This window comes from Bubalus kerabau, chromosome 18 (genome assembly GCF_029407905.1).
Source record: "Bubalus kerabau isolate K-KA32 ecotype Philippines breed swamp buffalo chromosome 18, PCC_UOA_SB_1v2, whole genome shotgun sequence".
NCBI lineage: Eukaryota > Metazoa > Chordata > Mammalia > Artiodactyla > Bovidae > Bubalus > Bubalus kerabau.
Window position 1 is genome coordinate 41,961,343 of NC_073641.1, and position 18,986 is coordinate 41,980,328.

Here is an 18,986-nt window from a genome sequence, read left to right on the forward strand (position 1 = left end):
TTTTTCTTTGTATGTCCATCCCCTCCCATATGCAGTATTGTTAGGGTGGTGGGACTGGAGAGACCATGAATTTGATCTCTAGATGGATTGATGGGACCAGTTGCCTTTTTCATGAATGAACAAAAGTTCTCAGATATCTTTTGAACACATACCTCAGAAAGGCCAAAAAGGCATTTCGTGTTTGAAAAACCTCAACCACTGATGGTTGTCCTTTCCCTGTTTAAAAGTTTAATTAATTCCAATTTTCAATCAAATCCTTTCTCTTGTGTGTCAAATAATATAATTTGGCTTCCTGAGATTAAGAATAAAAGCAACTCAAATTAAAACATTTGCTGTATTTTCATATATTTCTTTGGGTGTGAATGAGATTCAATAATGAAGTGGTAAAATCAGAATAATCCTAGTGAATTCAAAATCGCTCCCTAAGATTTATATGGACTTTTAAAAACAATTTTAATCATGCTTTACAGACCATATTGAAAGTGAATTCATGGCCAGATGGGTTTTTTTCCTAGATGTTTCTTGAGGCACCTCCACATCCCTGTTCTTTGCTTTCAGAAAAGACCTCTGTGCAGGTGTCAATCACCGTTGTGAGACTCTGGGGCTGTCCCACCTGTCAGGAATGTGCCAGCCTCACCGGAGTTGTAACATCAATGAAGACTCTGGACTCCCCTTGGCTTTCACAGTTGCCCATGAACTCGGACACAGGTAAAGGGCCAAGGAAACTGAGATCTTCTCCTTCTGATCATGCATCAGTATCAGGGTGTCAGGAGAATCAGATTGCACTGTGGCTTGAGAATGACTTCCTAAATCTCTGCTTTCTCATCTGTAAAGTGGGTGGGGGGTGGATTGGGGAAAGACACAAGTTCAATATTCCACTGTCTTCTCTGCCGATCACTTGTATCGTCAACATCACAGAATCATAGAGACCACTACAAATCTCTGAGTTAGAATGAGGTGAGCAGAAACAAGGAGGTAAGTTTTAACTTAATTGATTAACTCAGGAGTAGTAATTCCTATTTAGTTCTTATGAAATAGTGATGTTATTAATATCACTGAAAAGTCACAAACCTTAACATTCTTTGCCCTTCCTTTATGCCAGACATTTCACATTGTATCATTGACTTCTCTCAACAAAATTAGGAAGTAGATACTATTGTTTGCACCATTGTACTTATGTGTATTAAAGGAGGACACTGAAAAAAAGAAAAAAATGGAAAACTGCTTTAAACTCGGAAAGACTATCAAACAAACACCAGTTAACAGGAAGTCCAAGTTGTCACAAAAATGTGTAAATTTGATTAGGTCAATTGATTGAAGGCAGGTTTCATAAATTTTTGGCAAAGGAATGTTGAGAATTCTGGATTCTCTGAGTATCAGAGGTTCTCAAGAGGAAAGATCTTAGCTTATTTGTAACTTAATATATTGATGTATTTATTAACCAGTAATGAGAGAACATCATACGAGGTGGAAGCTCAGAGTGGGGAGTCATATAAATGGCTCAACTGCACCCCCACCTGTTATGTGGCCACTAGCTTGAAAGAAAGCAAAACACTGAGAATATTCTGAATGTCCAGCCAGAAAAAGAGGTGGCATTAGGAAGAGCCCTGCTGACTAGATTATTCAAGGCCTGGCCTCTCTGGTCTGGGCTTTCTCACCATTTTTCTCATATAATATTGGAACTTTTCAAAATACTTTTACCTAAAGTACTAAACCAGAGTATTGGCTTGGGAATTGGGACATGTGAGTGGTTATTCTGGCTTTTCCATCAGCCAATATTATGACTAGAGAATTCCCTTCACTTCTTTGTGCTTATTTTCTTATATCTGAAGTGAGTAGATATGGTTAGGTACTGTGATTGATCCTTACCAAAAAGCCCTGGGAGATAAATGTGCTACAGTGTAGTATCCTTAATTATCAAAAATGCAAATACAGAGAGGGTAAGTGACTTGCTTTTAATTAAATAAGATTGAGGACAAAATACTGAAAAAAACAGGCCATAGTTATTGGCATGTTGATAATAACTGGGGAAAGTGAAAATTATTCTTATGAGCAAATGTATAGGCACCCTCAGTCCTGGCACATGGAAGAACTGTCCCTTGTGGCCTCGAATAAAGTCACTGTTGTCAGAAGCATCTCTAGTCAAGCAGTGTCAAGCAATATAACTGGATTAAACTGAGAAATGATTTCTCAAGGCATTCTCAGCAATGGTATGCCCAAGTTGAAGAAAAGCGAAGACTTGCTTGATAAGACATTCTCAAGTGCTCACTTATGTCCAAAGAATGGATCCTTTATCCTCAATGCATTTTGGCAGTTTTTAAAAATTAAACTCATACTACTTATGATCCAGCAGTTGTACTCTGGGCATTTATCAAGAAGAAGTGAAGATGTATGTTCATATTTTAAAAACCTATACATGAAAGTTTATAGAAGCTTAATCTTAATAGCCCCAGACTGGAAGCAACCCAGGGGTTGTTTCAACTCTATGTGGTGAATGGTTAAATAAACTGTGATGGATCCATATCATGGAATACTACTCAGCAAGAAAAAGGACCAATTATTGATACATGCAGTGACCTTGATGAATCTTTGAACAATTATGCTCAGTGAAAAAAACTAGTCCCCAAAGGTTATATACTGTAAGATTCCATTTACATAGCATTATTGAAATAATAAAATTATCTAAATAGAGAACATATTAGTGGCTGCCAGAGCTTAAGAAGGGGATAGGGGAGGGCCGGAAAGTAGGTCTGGCTACAAAGTGCAACATGAGGAATTCCACCAGGTGAAAATGTTCTGTGTCTTGACTATATCAACATCAGCATCCTAGCTGTGATATTGTATTGTAATTTTGCAAGATGTTACTGTGAGGGTATAGTGGGTAAAGGGTACATGGGACCTCTTTGTATTATTTATTTACAACTTGCATCTGAATCTATAATGATATAATAAATTTAATATGTAAATATAATGAATTAAAATTTTAAATTTTAAAAGAGGGCATTGGGCCATGTACAGTTGACTTAAATAAAGCACTATCTTTTAAATGGCAAAAAAGTTTAGGGTCACTGATAGGAAAGACAAAATTGGGGAATTCCCTGCTTGTTCAGTGGTTAGGACTCTGCTTTTCCACTGTTGGGGGCTCGGTTCGATCCCTAATCAGAGAACTAAGATTCTGCAAGCCGAGTGGCATGACTGAAAACAAAAAAGAAGAGGAAAGAAAGACAAAGTTGAAGAAAGACATATAAGTTTGAATTTGAGTGACAGAAAAAATACTTCGGTAAGTCACAAAACTGAAGAAAAGACATTAGGAGTACCCTGAGAAATTTGTTTATAGCACAAGATGCTTCTCAAATATTCAGTTCTCTTTTTAGATATAAAGTTCTAACTAGCTGTGGACCAAACTGAGAAACACTGGGCATATCAATGAAACAGCCTGGTGCCAGAAAAAAAAAAAAAAATATATATATATATATAATAAGCCACTATCCTAAGATAGTCACTATAGTTTAATAAAAAAGATACTCCATTGTTCTTGAAAACTTGTTTATTTCATCACTGATTGCATAGGATTTAAAATAGAAAGTGAAGTTAACTAACTGGTGCTTTGGCCTAAATAATTGCATTTTTATTTTGAGAAAAAATAATTAAATTCCATTTATGAGAAGCCTAGATTATATCCATCATCCATACCTAAGCTCTCATCCCTTAATAGGTGAATTACCAAAATGAAGATGGAATTCCAGAAGGAAATTTAAAAACCTCTCTGAGACCTAGCATCCTTTCCCTTGAAGTAATGAAAATGATAGAGATGAACACTTGCAACACAACATCCATCCAGTATTTCCCATTCTTCTGGATTGGGATATTCCATTTGTTTCACTTATAGAGCTTTCCTTGTTGCATATGCCAAATTGGTATTTCCTGAATGAGTCAGAAAAGCTCACATTTATACTATCATAGTTCTTGTTCTCTGCTGGTTCTACTCCACCATAACATGAATAGTAAAAAGCAAGAAATGTCTGACCAAGTGACACCCTAAGATTCAGGCAGTGACTTAGCTTGCTATTTCATGTCTCTAATTTTCATAAACCCATCTAGCAGGAATTGTAAAATCAAGATGTAGTAAAGCAGGCTAATTCAGCAGCCAGTGAGTTGTTTCAGCCTGTAGTAGGCTCTTACTCCAAACTGCTTTTGAGGTTCATTCCACTTGCTAGGAAGTAGCTTCTTGGAAACACCTTTCATCCCTCTGACCTCATGTATTTTTCCTGTTTCTCATTTTTCACTGACCCACTGATCCCATATGACTCGAGCGCTCCCCCTCATATAGAGAGAGTGGACATGTGCAGAGGAACCTTTATTTAGCAGCTTTGCTTTCTTTTGTTTCATGGAAGCACACAGGAGTGATAGAGATGGAGAGGGGAATGCTTAGTGAACTAAGAACTTTAGATGGAGCAACGTGAGCTTTTGAGGAGCTGATGTATTTAGAGGGTAGGTTTGAAGTCACCCAGTATATAGGATAGGCTTCCCTGGTGGCTTAGTGGTAAAGGATCTGCCTGCAATGCAGAAGACCTGGGTTCAATCCCTGGGTCAGGAAGATCCCCTGGAGAAGGAAATGGCAACCCACTCCAGTATTCTTACCTGGGAAATGCCTCCATGGAATCACAAAGAGTTGAACACGATTGAGTGACCAACAAAGTATATAAGATCCAGACATCTGGCTTGTCATATTGGAAAGGCTGATCCTAGAAAAGCCATTATTAATGGTGATTTTTAGAACCATGTTTGTTTAAGATTTTTCCTAATTATTAAACAGGTGAACGTGTGGAATACTTAATGAACAGGGCAGGACTGGATTTTCAACAGCCTGGGAAAGGCCTGCTCAGAAAAAAAACCCAAAAACAAAAAACTTTCATTGAATTAAATTCTTTGTGTTTGAGTGATTAAAGAGCTTGGTAGATTAATTCTGTGACTCCTTTGGGAATTTTGTATTCATGTGGAATGTGATCAGAGTCTGTAAGTAAGTTGATAACATCTTAATGCATTAAAAATAATACAAGAAAATTTCTAAATCCCACAAAGACTTTTTTCTGCAAGAGTTGCTAATGTTGATCAGGAGATTTTATTAAAGTTGGATATGAGCTTTCCTGTCAGAGGAATTGCATTTCACCAGCAGAGTAAAAGGTCATAGTTTCCTCTGTTCAAATTTGAAAAGTTGAGCCAAGATCTCCAGGTTGCAAGTTTCCAAAAAGCAGATTCCAACAGAGACAGGTCTTGTGGAGACTCAGAAAGCATCTTGGCAGTGATCCTGAGGTCTCGGCTTATAAACAGACACTTCTCAGTCAGCTTCTTTCCCAGGCAGCCCCTTGCCATGGGGGTCAGTTAAGCATTTTAGGGCCTTTCAAGGCTGCTTCACCTGGTCACCCCTGGCAATGGGAGGTCAGGGAGCCGACCGAATGAGACACTGACAAGAACACTGATTTAGGAGCACAGAGATCTGCAGAACACTTAGCTTTGTCACGAACTAGCTTGTGACTTTTGACAAATCTCAAACTCTCATCTAAAAAAGGAAAATAAGCCAGCTAGACAATGATAAAGTAAAAGTGTTAGTCACTCAGTTGTGTCCGACTCTTTGCGACCCCATGGACTGTAGCCTACCAGTCTCCTCTGTCCAGGGAATTCTCTAGGCAAGAATACTGGAGTGGGTTGTCATTCCCTTCTCCAGGGGATCTTCCCAACCCAGAGATCAAACCCACGTCTGTTAACGTTTTCTGCATTGGCAAATGGGTTCTTCACCACTCGTGCCACCTGGGAAGCCCATTAGACTGTGTGTGCTCCCTAATGTTCATATATTGAAGGACTTGTATGATACTGGAGAGAAATCCATCCATTCCAAGCTTGCAGCTTCTGACAAAGTCTCCCATAGGCTTTGCCATTCATGCTCTCCAGTAAATTATGATGAAAAAGCAAAAGGAAGTTTTTGTTCTTTTGTGCTGCAGTTGCTACAGCAGGAGAAAGAAGACAGCTGGAGGCAAGATTTGCCCTCCTGACTGTAGTCTCATGGAAAGCCAAAGCCAAACTGGAAGCTTTTAGCTTTCTGCCAAACGGGAGTTTTTGGATTAGCCACACGGCTCCCAGGGTTGTATATTTGGAACAAAACTATGCCTAAAATGTTTCCTGTGCTTTCTAGTTGAAAATTAGCTAGCCCCCTCCAACTTCAAAGTCCCACTTTGTAATCAGATGCCTTCTATACAAAGGTGGCTCCCTGTGGGTTATTTTCACCTTGGAGGAACTGTGGTTTTCCTCTTGTTTCATGCCTGCCTCTTTAATATCCTTGTGCTCCGTGCTTCCCTGCAGCTTCGGCATCCAGCATGATGGGAAGGAAAACGACTGTGAGCCCGTGGGCAGGCACCTGTACATCATGTCCCGCCAGCTGCAGTACAATCCCGCCCCGCTGACATGGTCCAAGTGCAGCAAGGACTATATCACTCGCTTCCTGGAGTAAGTGACCATGCATCTCAGCATAGCCTCACTCAGGGCTCTGTACACCAGAAGTCACTTTGAGTTCTACCCAAGACCTGGAAAAGCCTCAGTTCCTCTCATAGGTCGTGTCGGGGTGGTAACAGTAACTGTAACAGGTAACTTCGCTTCTGCTCTCTGACCCTGAGATCCAGGTGGGTTCTGCCTCCAGCTTCAGCCAGGTGAACACTCTGTCTCCCCCCACCCTCCTTCAGCTTTTTGTCATCTGAAAGGGGCTCTTGATGACCCAAGAGTGAGTTTAAGTCCTTGAGGGACTGGCAAGAATGACTAGGACAAGTCAGAAGTTGTCACCATACCCCACTGAGGGTAATATAATTTTTTTCATTTTACCACTGCTTGTAAATATTTCCTAAATCACATCTGAGCGAATGATGTGGGATTATGATTTGCATTTCCTTTTAGACAGCCCCTACCTTGGGCCTAGTAGAAATAAAATTGTCTTAAAGGACATAGAACACTAGAAAAAAAAGTTTTTCTTGAATGGAAGACTAAATCTTTCATTTAGAAGGAAATTGTAAGCCACTGCTCTCATTTCTATTCACTTGTTTTCAGCCGAGGCTGGGGATTCTGTCTGGATGACATCCCGCAAAAGAAAGGCTTGAAGTCCAACATCATTGCCCCTGGAGTGATCTATGATGTTCACCACCAATGCCAGCTGCAGTATGGCCCCAATGCTACCTTCTGCCAGGAAGTAGAAGTAAGTGTTGGGTATCTAGGTGCCTCTGGTGGGTATGTGCAGGGCTCAAGATGCAACATACTAAAGGAGAGCCAGGGAAATATTGGGAAATCCTTGTGGTTTAGCTGGTAAAGAATCTGCCTGTAATGCAGGAGACCTGGGTTCGATCCCTGGGTTAGGAAGATCCCCTGGAGAAGGATAAGGCTACCCACTTCAGTATTCTGGCCTGGAGAATTACATGGACTGTACAGTCTGTGGGGTCACAAGGGGTCAGATGCGAATGAGAAACTTTCACTTTCAAAGATCCAGAAATGGAAACTTACTATTCATGACAAGATGTCTGTAACGTAGAAGGATTGAAGTTGAGGTCATTCATATTATTTGACCCACCTCCTTGGTATCCTTTACAACTGGGTGGTGGTTAAGAAAATGCTATAGTGCTTTTCAAGAATCACAGTGATTCACACCTGCAGACACCATAGCAACCAACTTAATCCCTGAAGTTTCTCCCTTTCCTAAATTTCCTGTCTGGTTGCTGAGCACCTCCAGAGGCCAAGGTAGGAATAAGATTTATCCCTTATTCATTCTTCTCTATTTTCAACATCTAAGTGATAAGTTAAGCCCTGGTATTTAACCTAACCTGTGATGGAATCTGTGGCTCTGTCCTGTCTCTTCATTCTTATTACTGCTCTCCTGATTCCATCTCTCATTACCTCTCCTTACTATTACCTTTGAACTATTTGATCCAGAGATCAAATTGCCAACATTCATTGGATCATAGAAAAAGCAGAGAATTTCAGAAAAGCACCTACTTCTGCTTCATTGACTATGCTAAAGCCTTTGACTGTGTGGATCACAATGAACTGGGGAAAATTCTTAAAAAGATGGGCAGCATACTAGACTCCTGCCTCTTCTCACCTGCCTCCTGAGAAACCTGTATGCAGATCAAGAAGCAACAGTTAGAACCCTTCCTGAGGGCATTGAACAGTGGATATTGTGCCACACAAATAGAAATTCAACTCTTGGCAAATGTGTTTTATCTCCCATTTCCATATGGCCTAGAATGGCTTACAGCCAACTGTTTATGTGTAATGACAATGTTTAGATTAAGTTTAAACTGAGGTTTCTTGAGTGATCACTTTCCATCAGTCTTACTCAGTAACAACAGTAACATTTATTGTGAGTATGTGGATAAACCTGTGTAGATTACACAATCATTGTAGAAATGCTTTTGTGCAAGTTTTGAAAAATACAAAAAAGCTCAGCCTCATGTTTGTTTTCCAGAATGTTTGCCAGACACTGTGGTGCTCAGTGAAGGGCTTTTGTCGTTCCAAGTTGGATGCTGCTGCAGATGGGACTCAATGTGGTGAGAAGAAGGTGAGGTGTCAGTGGGGTGCCAGGCTGAGGAAGGAAGGTTGGGATAGGGGGCTTACGTTCTTGGGCAGAGCTGGGGAAGAGGCCCTGGAGAGGAGCTGTTTCTGGGTGAATGGGGATCATCATACAGTCAGACTCACCAAAGGAAAGGACTCCACTTTCACTATTCCTCTTGAGCCTTCACTTGGGACAGGTAATTAGGGAGATAGGGCTGAGACCTAAGCCACACTCCTATTACACAACATCTGGCCCACCTTTCCCTGATGAACTTTAGAGGAGTTTGTGATCAGTAACATCTGCTGAGCTTCACATCATCAACCTTCACTTTAACCTTTTCTCCCGCTCCATATTGAACATTGGGGGCTTCCCTGGTGTCTCAGACGGTAAAGAATCTGCCTGCAATGTGGGAGACCTGGGTTCAATCCCTGGGTCTGGAAGATCCCCTGAAGAAGGGAATGGCAGCCCATTTCAGTATTCTTGCCTGGGAAATACCGTGAACAGAGAAGCCTGATGGGCTACAGTCCATGGGGTCGCAAAATTTCGGACACGACTGAGTGACTAACACTTTCTCTTTTGTATTGAACATTGGGAAGGACAAGTCAGTGGCTTCTTCTTTCCAAGGATGTGATTTCAGACCATATGTTATCTTCTTGCTCATCATCTGCATGTGTGCGTGTTCAGTTGCTTCAGTTGTGTCTGACTCTTTGTGACCCCATGGACTGTAGCCCTCCAGGCTCCTCTGTCTATGGGATTCTCCAGGCAAGCATACTGGAGTGAGTTGCTATGCCCTCCTCCAGATCTTCCCAACCCATGGATCGAACCTGCATCTCCTACAGTGGCAGGTGAGTTCTTTATCCACTGAGCCTCCTGGGAAGCCTGTTCATCATCTGACATGACTGCATTTCTTAAAGTCCTACCCATACCCAAGAACTCACAGATGTTAGATGTCCAGAATACCTGAAGACAGGGTAATACATGCTGTTCAAAAGCACAGTTTGGGTTTGTGTGGGCCTAGGGTTTATGTGTTTAGTGGGTGTCTTCTTGTAGCTTGAGTATGTCGTGACTCATCATTAAGATCATAGAGCTTGATCAAAATCCACAGTCATCAGAAATAATGAGGAAGAGGAGGCAAGCAGATGAAACACATCCAGATCCTCTGTGAAATGTGGCCATTTCTAACAACCAGCTCGCATTTCTTGTTTCCCTTTTTGTATGTTCACCTTCCTAAACTGATAGTTGTTGAGGGAGTCCCTTGAAGAGGGAGAGTGTGGAGTTTTTCCTGAGCCACTTGAAATACTGGAACTGGAAACAATGCAAAGAGTTATAGGAGAGCAGAAATTTTTCTTGATATTAGAAAGAACTTCAACTTCTGTAACAACTTGGGTTTTTCAGCAATGAGCAGATTTTTTACAGAGGGGATGAGTTATCCGTTGCAAACATTAAATGCCCATAGAGGCCATAGAGGAGCGCTATCATGGTGCCAGTCTGCAAAATGCTTGTTATGGTTCTCAACAAGATGAGAAGCTTGCATCAGAAAGTAAATCAATTATATTACTGAACAGCTATGTTACTAAATATACTCAGCTGAAATGCTTTCCATGGCAAGATTTTCTTAGTAAAGGAAGCTAACATTCTGGCATGCAAGTCTGCCAATTACACTTTGAGTCATACTCCTTTCTCTGCAACTAGGCACATAACATTCCCTTTAATTCCTGAAATTCTCTGATTCTAAAACCCAAGACTTTCAAGGGAAATTCTTTTATGAGATGCTCTTTGTTCTACATCTGATGTGTGACTGTAGGAAGTCTGCTTGATCAGGAAGAACTCGGTTCAGGCTGCAAGGGTTCCTGAGTCAGCTTGTTATGGAACCTTTCTGACATACGCATCTCCCGTCTCTTCCGTTTTCAGTGGTGTATGGCTGGCAAGTGTATCACAGTGGGCAAAAAACCAGAGAGCATTCCTGGAGGCTGGGGCCGCTGGTCACCCTGGTCCCACTGTTCCAGGACCTGTGGGGCTGGAGCCCAGAGTGCAGAGAGGCTCTGCAACAACCCTGAGTAAGTCAAGTCAAAGATGTTTTTCTTCCTTCCTTGAGCACTGGGAGACCAGTTGTGGATGGGGTGATGTCAGTGACCCCAAGGCTCTCCAAGGAAACTAAGTAGGTTCCCAGAGAGAGAAGCCAGAAGGAAGACTCATAGAGCATGAAGAAAAAAGTTTTGCTTTTTTGTATTTCTTGCTTTGTCTCATTTTGGCTTGGTACTGGATTCGAACTTAGGTAACTAAACTGATTTCATCATTTGGAGAAATAAGCAAAAAATTTTTTAAAGTACAATCCATGTGAAAGTCTCTAGAAGATTATACAATTAAGTCCTTTTAAATAACCCCATTCTATCAGTGAGGATTATCATACCCAATTTTACTGACAAGACACAGCTTTCTTTCCATTATAAGAATGTACAATTTTGTAAAAATAGTTTTCTTCTCTTGGGTAACCAATCATATATAGCTTGGCACATTTTTTGAGGATGATTATTTTTAATGTTTTAGATAAGAATTTTGTAAACCTCAGAGTTCTGTATTAGCCTGTTAAGGATTTCATAGAAGTTATTTCACAAGTTGCTTTAAATTTTTTAATCAAATTGCTTAATTTTTTTATATTTTAAGTTTGTATAATGATATTTTATGTGAAATATTCTGTTTTCTTGATTTCCAAATATATATGTATTACATTCTTCATTTCACTATTTGCTGGTATACTAGTTCCTAAGTATAATTTTTTAGCAGTGTGCATATGATGACTCCTATAAGTAGAAAATGTTTTAAACTTCTTTTATCTAAATTTACATTAGTCTGTGTTGAACAGTAAGAGTCACATATTTTAAAAGGCAAATGATATATATTAAAACAATTCCATCAGTATCTCAGTTCTAAATCTTACCTCCTTTTTATTATAAATGTATCACTGTGTGTATATATATATGCATGTATATATACACATATAAACTGTATATATAACTATATATGTAATTTCTCCTAAAGGTTAATAAGTCAATATCTATGAATAACTCAACACACTAACTACTACATAAGTTTGTCAGTAAATGGTAGTTACTGTGACATCTTTATCATTTCCCATGCCTATAAGTAAGTGTACATTTGAGGGATTTGGGCAAAAATTGTTTTAAAATCTTATTTTTTGTTAAAACACCAGGTTCCTGTGGCTTCAAAAATTCAAAATCAAGAAATTCTTATAGAATTTTTTTTTTACAGAAAATCTTTATTTTATAGTTTGTTTCAATGTGATCAGAAAAACTATTTCCATTTTTGTAATCAGGAAATGCAGGCAATTTGCTCCAGGATCTGTGGTCAGTGTTGTGTATCAGCCACTGCCAGTCCTTAGCCTTCTTGGGAGGATAGTCAGCAATCCGTGGTTGTCAGAAAAGGGACGTTCCTGTTGAGGAAATGAAAGATGATCCCCTAACTTGGCTTGAGGGGAAAAAAATGGTCCTACATTTTGTCATAGAGTCTCCTTGGGTGACTCCATAGAGTGATCATATCTGATCTCAGTAGCTGGTTTGCTTAAGTTCATTGAGAAGGTCAATAAAAATACAGTCACAAATTCAGGTCAGTGCCTGACCAGCCTATGATGACACTCTATCCTTGATATATATTGGTCAGCTGTCTAGTGAGAACCCAGCAGGGCTTGGCTCATAAAAGGCTCTTAGATGGAAATGAATTGGAGAGCTGCCAAGTCATAGAGTATCACTTCATCAGCACAAATAGGAAACCACCAGCCTAGCCTCACCTATGAAGTACAATGCTTAGTCCTGCCTACAGGGAATCGATGAATGTGAACTGCCTTGGTTAAAGAATTATCTTTGGGTGTGATAAGTGTAGAAAGTGCCTCCAGCTAGATAATGAAATATTATCAGGAGGAGAAAGAGATTACTTCTGGCAGGAATTCAGATAGAATTCATGATGGAGATGGAAATAACATTTATTTGTCTTTAAAGGATGGGCAGTATGTAGACATTTAGCTGCTACTGCTAAGTCACTTCAGTCGTGTCTGACTCTGTGCGACCCCATAGATGGCAGCCCACCAGGCTCCCCCGTCCCTGGGATTTTCCAGGCAAGAACATTGAGTGGGTTGCCATTTCCTTCTCCAATGCATCAAAGTGAAAGTGAAGTCGCTCAGTCATGTCCGACTCTTAGCGACCCCATGGACTGCAGCCTCCCAGCCTCCTCTGTTCATGGGATTTTCCAGGCAAGAGTACTGGAGTGAGGTGCCATTGCCTTCTCCAAGACATTTAGAGAAGAGTGAAATCCAGAAGCATGGGGGGGGAAAGCAAACAAGTCAGCTGGTATCATGGGAGCGGTGTGCAAATGAGAAGGAATGTGGGAAGAAAATGTGTTCAGGTGTGGTGAGTCAGGATCATGATGGCCTTGAATGCCATCATGCTTAAGAGGCTGGACTGTATCCTATGGTCACAGGGTGCCATTATGGGTTTTTCAACAGGAAACTAAAATAATGAAGGTAGTTATGAAAGTTAGCCAGAGAAGAATGTGTACAGTAGAAAAAAGAGAAAAGACAGAAATGGAGATAAGGAGGGACAGAGCATTTTTAACAGAAAATACTGGCCTTTAAGGAAATTAAAGAACAATTTGTGTGTTTCACGTGTAGACCAAAGTTCGGAGGGAAGTACTGCACTGGAGAACGAAAACGCTATCGCTTGTGCAACATCCACCCCTGTCGCCCGGACACACCCACTTTTCGGCAGATGCAGTGCAGTGAGTTTGACACTGTTCCCTACAGGAATGAATTCTACCACTGGTTTCCGGTTTTTAATCCAGGTAAGGAGCTGTGATGGAATATTCCAGATCGAGGGCCACAGCCATTGTCAGAAAGCATTTATCTGTCAGGGTACTGTGATGCAGTACAGAGAAAAAAAGAGAGTAGTGCCATCAAGAGTTTTATATTTTAAGAGGTGGAGACACTGACCTGGTTAAGTCAGTCAGTAAATGTTGAAGGTGACTGTTCCAACTCCCTGCCAAGCTCTGTGGGAGTTAGAAGAGAATTTTATCAAACAGGATGACTCACTTCAAAACAGCTGAGGTACGACTAAGCAATATGTGGGGCTTGTTGGGACACAGGAGGAAGCGCTTATTGATGAGTGTGTGGAACTGAATATAATTTTGACGGGAACTCAGAAAAGGTCATTATGGGTGTGGGGTAATTTCAAAATAGTCTTCCAAGGAAGCGGTTGACAATTCTTAAACATGTTTCATCTTTCTCCTGTAATAAGGAGGGGAAGGCATTCAAAGTAGAGTCAGCAATTCCCAGTGAGAGGAGAAAAGCACAAGGCAAGACAAAATGGTAGAAAATGTGAATCAGATCGCCAGTTCAGGGTCGATGCATGAGGCAGGGTGCTCAGGACTGGTGCACTGGGATGACCCTGAGGGATGGGATGGGGAGGGAGGAAGGAGGTAGGGTCAGGATGGGGAACACATGTACACCCATGGCTGATTCATGTGAACGTATGGCAAAAAACCACCACAATATTGTAAAGCAATTAGCCTCCAATTAAAAAAAAAAAAGAATGCACCCAGCATAAAAAAAAAAGAAAGAAAATGAATGAGAAACTTGATCGCAAATGAGTGAGAGCCAGCTTTGGGCCAGAAATCAACATTTTGTATCTATAGGACAACATGCATGCGTGCTAAGTCACTTCAGTCATGTCTGACCCTTTGCGACCCTATGGACTATAGCCTGCCAGGTTTCTCTGTCCATGGGATTCTCCAGACAAGAATACTGGAGTGGGTTGCCATGCCCTCCTCCAGGGGGTCAAACCAGTGTCTCTTATGTCTCCTGCATTGGCAGACGGGTTCTTACCACTAGTGCCACATAAGGGTACAATGTAAAGTCAAGCATCTAAAGGAGGCACATCAGAGGATGAGGGCATAGTGGAGTTGGATAACAGAGCAGCAGCCTTGGCAGCGTTTCTCCTGAATCAGCACCAGTGACACATTTTCTTCTGAAAATGAGGAAAAACCATTGACCTTTAACTAGAGCATCAAAGAGGATCTATGCTTTTCATTGTTATTCCAGTAGAGAATGAAAGAAAAGATGTTCCTGAGTTAAGGAAATTTGAAACAACAGTGAAAAGTAACCACATTTCTTTTGTGTGTGATTGTTAAGTTTCTGAAATCCAATATAATAGAACACAAGAGGACTCCCAGGTATCGGCCAATGAATGAAAATTACATATTTGGACTGTTAGGAAAATGATACAGTCAATTGCTTTTGAAAAAAAGTGCTTTTCCTACTTTGTGTCTCCAAAATACCCTGATGGCTGTTGGTTGTCATGGGCGACATCTGCTCCTTGTCTCCCATTGTTTAGCGTCATTCATGCTCGAGAGGAGCGAGTCATTTGGTTTTTGGTGCAATTTTACTTCCTGATCTAAGCACCTGAATAAAGAAAAGCTCTTGTATATACTCATGTGGGTGCAAAAAAAAAAAAAAAAAAGTGATGAAAGGTATAGCCAGTTGGTACTACCTATACCTATATTTTGGAAATTCTGCTTTGTTAGAACTAGTTGCATCAGTAATACTAGAAACCCTGAATGAGCAGAACGAAAATGGCATAGCTGCCTTAGTGTTGTGACAGGTGCTTAGTTTGGAGTCCCCACACCTGCAAGATTCAGGGTTGGATTTGCGTCTGCTGGACTCTGATGGCTCAAGTAACTCTTAGAATAAACAGATTTGGTTCAGCTTAACTTTTCATTGATTTATAAGCAATGATTGTGTGCAGAGGCATCACTTTGCTGACAAAGGTCTGTATAGTCAAAACTATGGTTTTTCTAGTAGTCATGTATGGATGTGAGAGTTGGACCATAAAGAAGGCTGAGCACTGAAGAACTGATGCTTTGGTGCTGGAGAAGACTCTTGAGAGTCCCTTGGGCATCAAGGAGATCAAACCAGTCAATCCTGAAGGAAATTAACCCTGAATATTCATTGGAAGGACTGATGCTGAAGCTCCTATACTTTGGCCACCTGATGTGAAGAGCCTACTCATTGGAAAAGACCCTGATGCTGGGAAAGATTGAGGGCAGGAGGAGAAGGGGATGACAGAGAATGAGGTGGTTGGATGGCATCACTGACTCAATGGACATGAGTGAGCAAACTCAGGGAGATAATGAAGGACAGGGGAGTCTGGGGTGCTGCAGTTCATGGAGTCACAAAGAATTGGATACAACTTAGTGACTGAACAGCAACAAATTGTGTGCTTCCTTTTGCATAACATAGGTATTAAAGAAATGAGAGTTACGAAAGTACACACAGATTTCATTCACTTTTGGAGTGATTGTTTTGCATCTGTAACTGGTATTGAGACTGTGTATACCATGTGAGGTTATCTGAGTGCCATCTGCTTAATTCGTCTGCCTGGGCTGTAAGCCTCCATTCTCCATCTCAGTGGTTTTCTTATAGGCTCCTGTGATATTATTTGAGCTCTAAACTGAGTAGCTACTATCTTGACCAACACACTGACTTCTGTCCCCCCATCAAACTCTGTACTACAGAGTTACTACTAGTTGCTTAGTTGATGGGCATCCTTGGTGACAACAGTGTGGTGTTCATGACAACAGCTCTGTGCAGAGCACTCGATCTGTGCCAGGCAGTCAGTACTTTATACCTTCCCAGGCTTCCCTTAGAAGCCACCAGAGGATAAACTCCATGTGCAGCAGAGTTTTGGCAGATTTGCTGAGCAGCCAATGGCAGAAGAATGATCACAGATGCAAACATTTGGAATAAGTATACAGACTCCATCAAACCTGTTAGTTTACAAATTCTGTTCCAGGGCTTCCAAAAATGTTTGATTCTAATTTCATTTTTCAAAAAAGTAATTTAATTGAAAAATTAGTTTTTAAAAATGCAGTAAGGAATAATGCTTACATTCAAAAAAATAGTATATGTTGAGTTTTAACATATTGAAAACCATCAGTATATTAACTTATACATATTAATTTGGTTTTCTACAGACCTTAGAATAAAAGTCTCCCATCAACACAATTCATTTGAGAAATATCCTGAGATTACAGATCAAGTTGTTTTAAACTGTTATCATATCATTTACAGCCGTTTGTGTGAATCAAGATTTTTCAATGCTGTGCAAACAAACAAATAAAAGTTGACACGAATGGTAAAGAACCCACTTGCCAATGCAGGAGACTTAAGAGACTTGAGTTCTTTCCCTGGGTTGGGAAGATCCCCTGGAGGAGGGCATGGCAACCCACTCCAGTATTCTTTTTTTGGTCTCTTGATAACTTTATTATTTTTTTTTTAATTTTATTTTTAAACTTTACAAAATTATATTAGTTTCGCCAAATATCAAAATGAATCCACATTGAAACATGTATAATATCATGTATGAAACGAGTTGCCAGTCCAGGTTCGATGCACGATACTGGATGCTTGGGGCTGGTGCAGTGGGACGACCCAGAGGGATGGTATGGGGAGGGAGGAGGGAGGAGGGTTCAGGATGGGGAACACATGTATACCTGTGGCGGATTCAGTCCAGTATTCTTGCCTGGAGAATCCTCACCCATGGACAGAGGAGCCTGGCGGGCTATGGTCCATAGGGTCGCAGAGTCAGACATGACTGAAGCAACTTCATGCGTGTGCAAACAAACAAACAAAAAAAAACCATAGAAAAAAATTAGATGCTGCAACCATATAACTCTGTAACTGCCATCTGTAACCTTGATTTCAAATTTTTCTGTTCATTTTAATAGTCTCTTTAGATCCCACTGAACTATTTTTAAGCATTATATACTTGAACTTACAAAATTTATGCTTCATAAAATTCTGATCTTTTATCTGCTTTATTTGCAAGATCTTATTTGAAAAAAGAAAAATATTTCTTCTGCCTAAAGGGTTTGAAAAGTCCTAATTTAGATCAACTTACTTTCCAGTATAGGCATTTTCTTTACCAGCTCTCCTAGCCAAAAAAAAAAAAAAAAGGCAGCCAAACTCCCCTTGATCACATTCATGGAAGCACCAGCATGAAGAGATGTGGCTGTATGTTTTTTCACTAACCCCCATCCCCGTGCTTCAGAGATGAAGCAACTTCGTCACAGAGAGGACAATAACTTAGTCAGGGTTATAGAGTCTTATATAATGGAGGTGGAATTGAAGAATAAAGTCTGTTTGATTAAGAAGCTGAGATACTTACACTAATTTATGTAGCTTCTTAGGGACTTGATTAGCCTATGTTAATCAGAAATATGTTTATGTCCTTCATCTTCTATTCAGTTCAGTTCAGTTCAGTCTCTCAGTTGTGTCTGACTCTTTGCGACCCCATGAATCGCAGCACGCCAGGCCTCCCTGTCCATCACAAACTCCCGGAGTTCACTCAGACTCACGTCCATCGAGTCAGTGATGCCATCCAGCCATCTCATCCTCTGTCATCCCCTTCTCCTCCTGCCCCCAATCCCTCCCAGCATCAGAGTCTCTTCCAATGAATCAACTCTGCATGAGGCGGCCAAAGTACTAGAGCTTCAGCTTTAGCATCATTCCTTCCAAAGAAATCCCAGGGCTGATCTCCTTCAGAATGGACTGGTTGGATCTCCTTGCAGTCCAGGGGACTCTCAAGACTCTTCTCCAACACCACAGTTCAAAAGCATCAATTCTTTGGTGCTCAGCTTTCTTAACAGTCCAACTCTCATATCCATACATGACCACTGGAAAAACCATAGCCTTGACTAGATGGACCTTTGTTGGCTAAGTAATGTCTCTGCTTTTGAATATGCTATCTGGTTTGGTCATAAATTTCCTTCCAAGGAGTAATTAGGGGATGGCAAAGACCTTATCTTGGTGCTATCACTTTCTTGGAATCTCTCTTCCTTTTTTGGGTGTTTTTCTCAGCACCTCCAAATAATTCCTCATTAAGGCTAATTTTTTAGTTGTTGCTTCTAAATATCTCAGCCCTAGTAATGTTTGCTGCCAGTGAGGTTTCCAGCCAATGTGGAGGATCTGACATGAGGTCAGACCTCAGTCTGCATCTCCTGAAATAGAATCTTTCAGGAACATCTTTAAGGAATTGTTGCAGTTACGTTCCCTAGGAAACAGATTCTGAGACGGATACTAGCATGTAGGAAGTTCAGCAGGTGCAGAAGTAGAGGGAGGGAAAAGGGGTTAGGCAGGGACAGAACCCGGGCTACAGTGCAGTCTCAGCTGAGGGCTTCTCCATCCCCATGGGAGCTCTATAGCTGGAAGGACCTTCAGAGTTGCCACAGTTGGTCAGGTACCACAACCACTGAGCCCCGTGTGCCACAACAAGAGAAGCCCCCGCAATGAAAAGCCTGCGCGCTGCAACTAAGAGAGTAGCTGCCGTAAGAGAGA

The 18,986-nt window shown here is 40.9% G+C and overlaps 1 protein-coding gene across 8 annotated transcripts in view; it reads left to right on the forward strand.

Moving 5' to 3' along the window:
* Positions 1 to 18,986, forward strand: part of ADAMTS12 (ADAM metallopeptidase with thrombospondin type 1 motif 12) — a 384,678-nt gene that overhangs the window by 224,527 nt on the left and 141,165 nt on the right. For all 8 annotated transcript variants that reach the window (XR_008704937.1, XM_055554960.1, XM_055554967.1 and 5 more), the window contains 6 exons: positions 559 to 708; positions 6,358 to 6,501; positions 7,093 to 7,237; positions 8,501 to 8,593; positions 10,499 to 10,644; positions 13,269 to 13,438. Coding sequence is in view for 7 of the 8 variants with exons in the window: in XM_055554960.1 (XP_055410935.1) it covers positions 559 to 708; positions 6,358 to 6,501; positions 7,093 to 7,237; positions 8,501 to 8,593; positions 10,499 to 10,644; positions 13,269 to 13,438 (848 nt within the window). In the remaining variant the exon portion in view is untranslated. The remainder of the gene's footprint in view (positions 1 to 558; positions 709 to 6,357; positions 6,502 to 7,092; positions 7,238 to 8,500; positions 8,594 to 10,498; positions 10,645 to 13,268; positions 13,439 to 18,986) is intronic.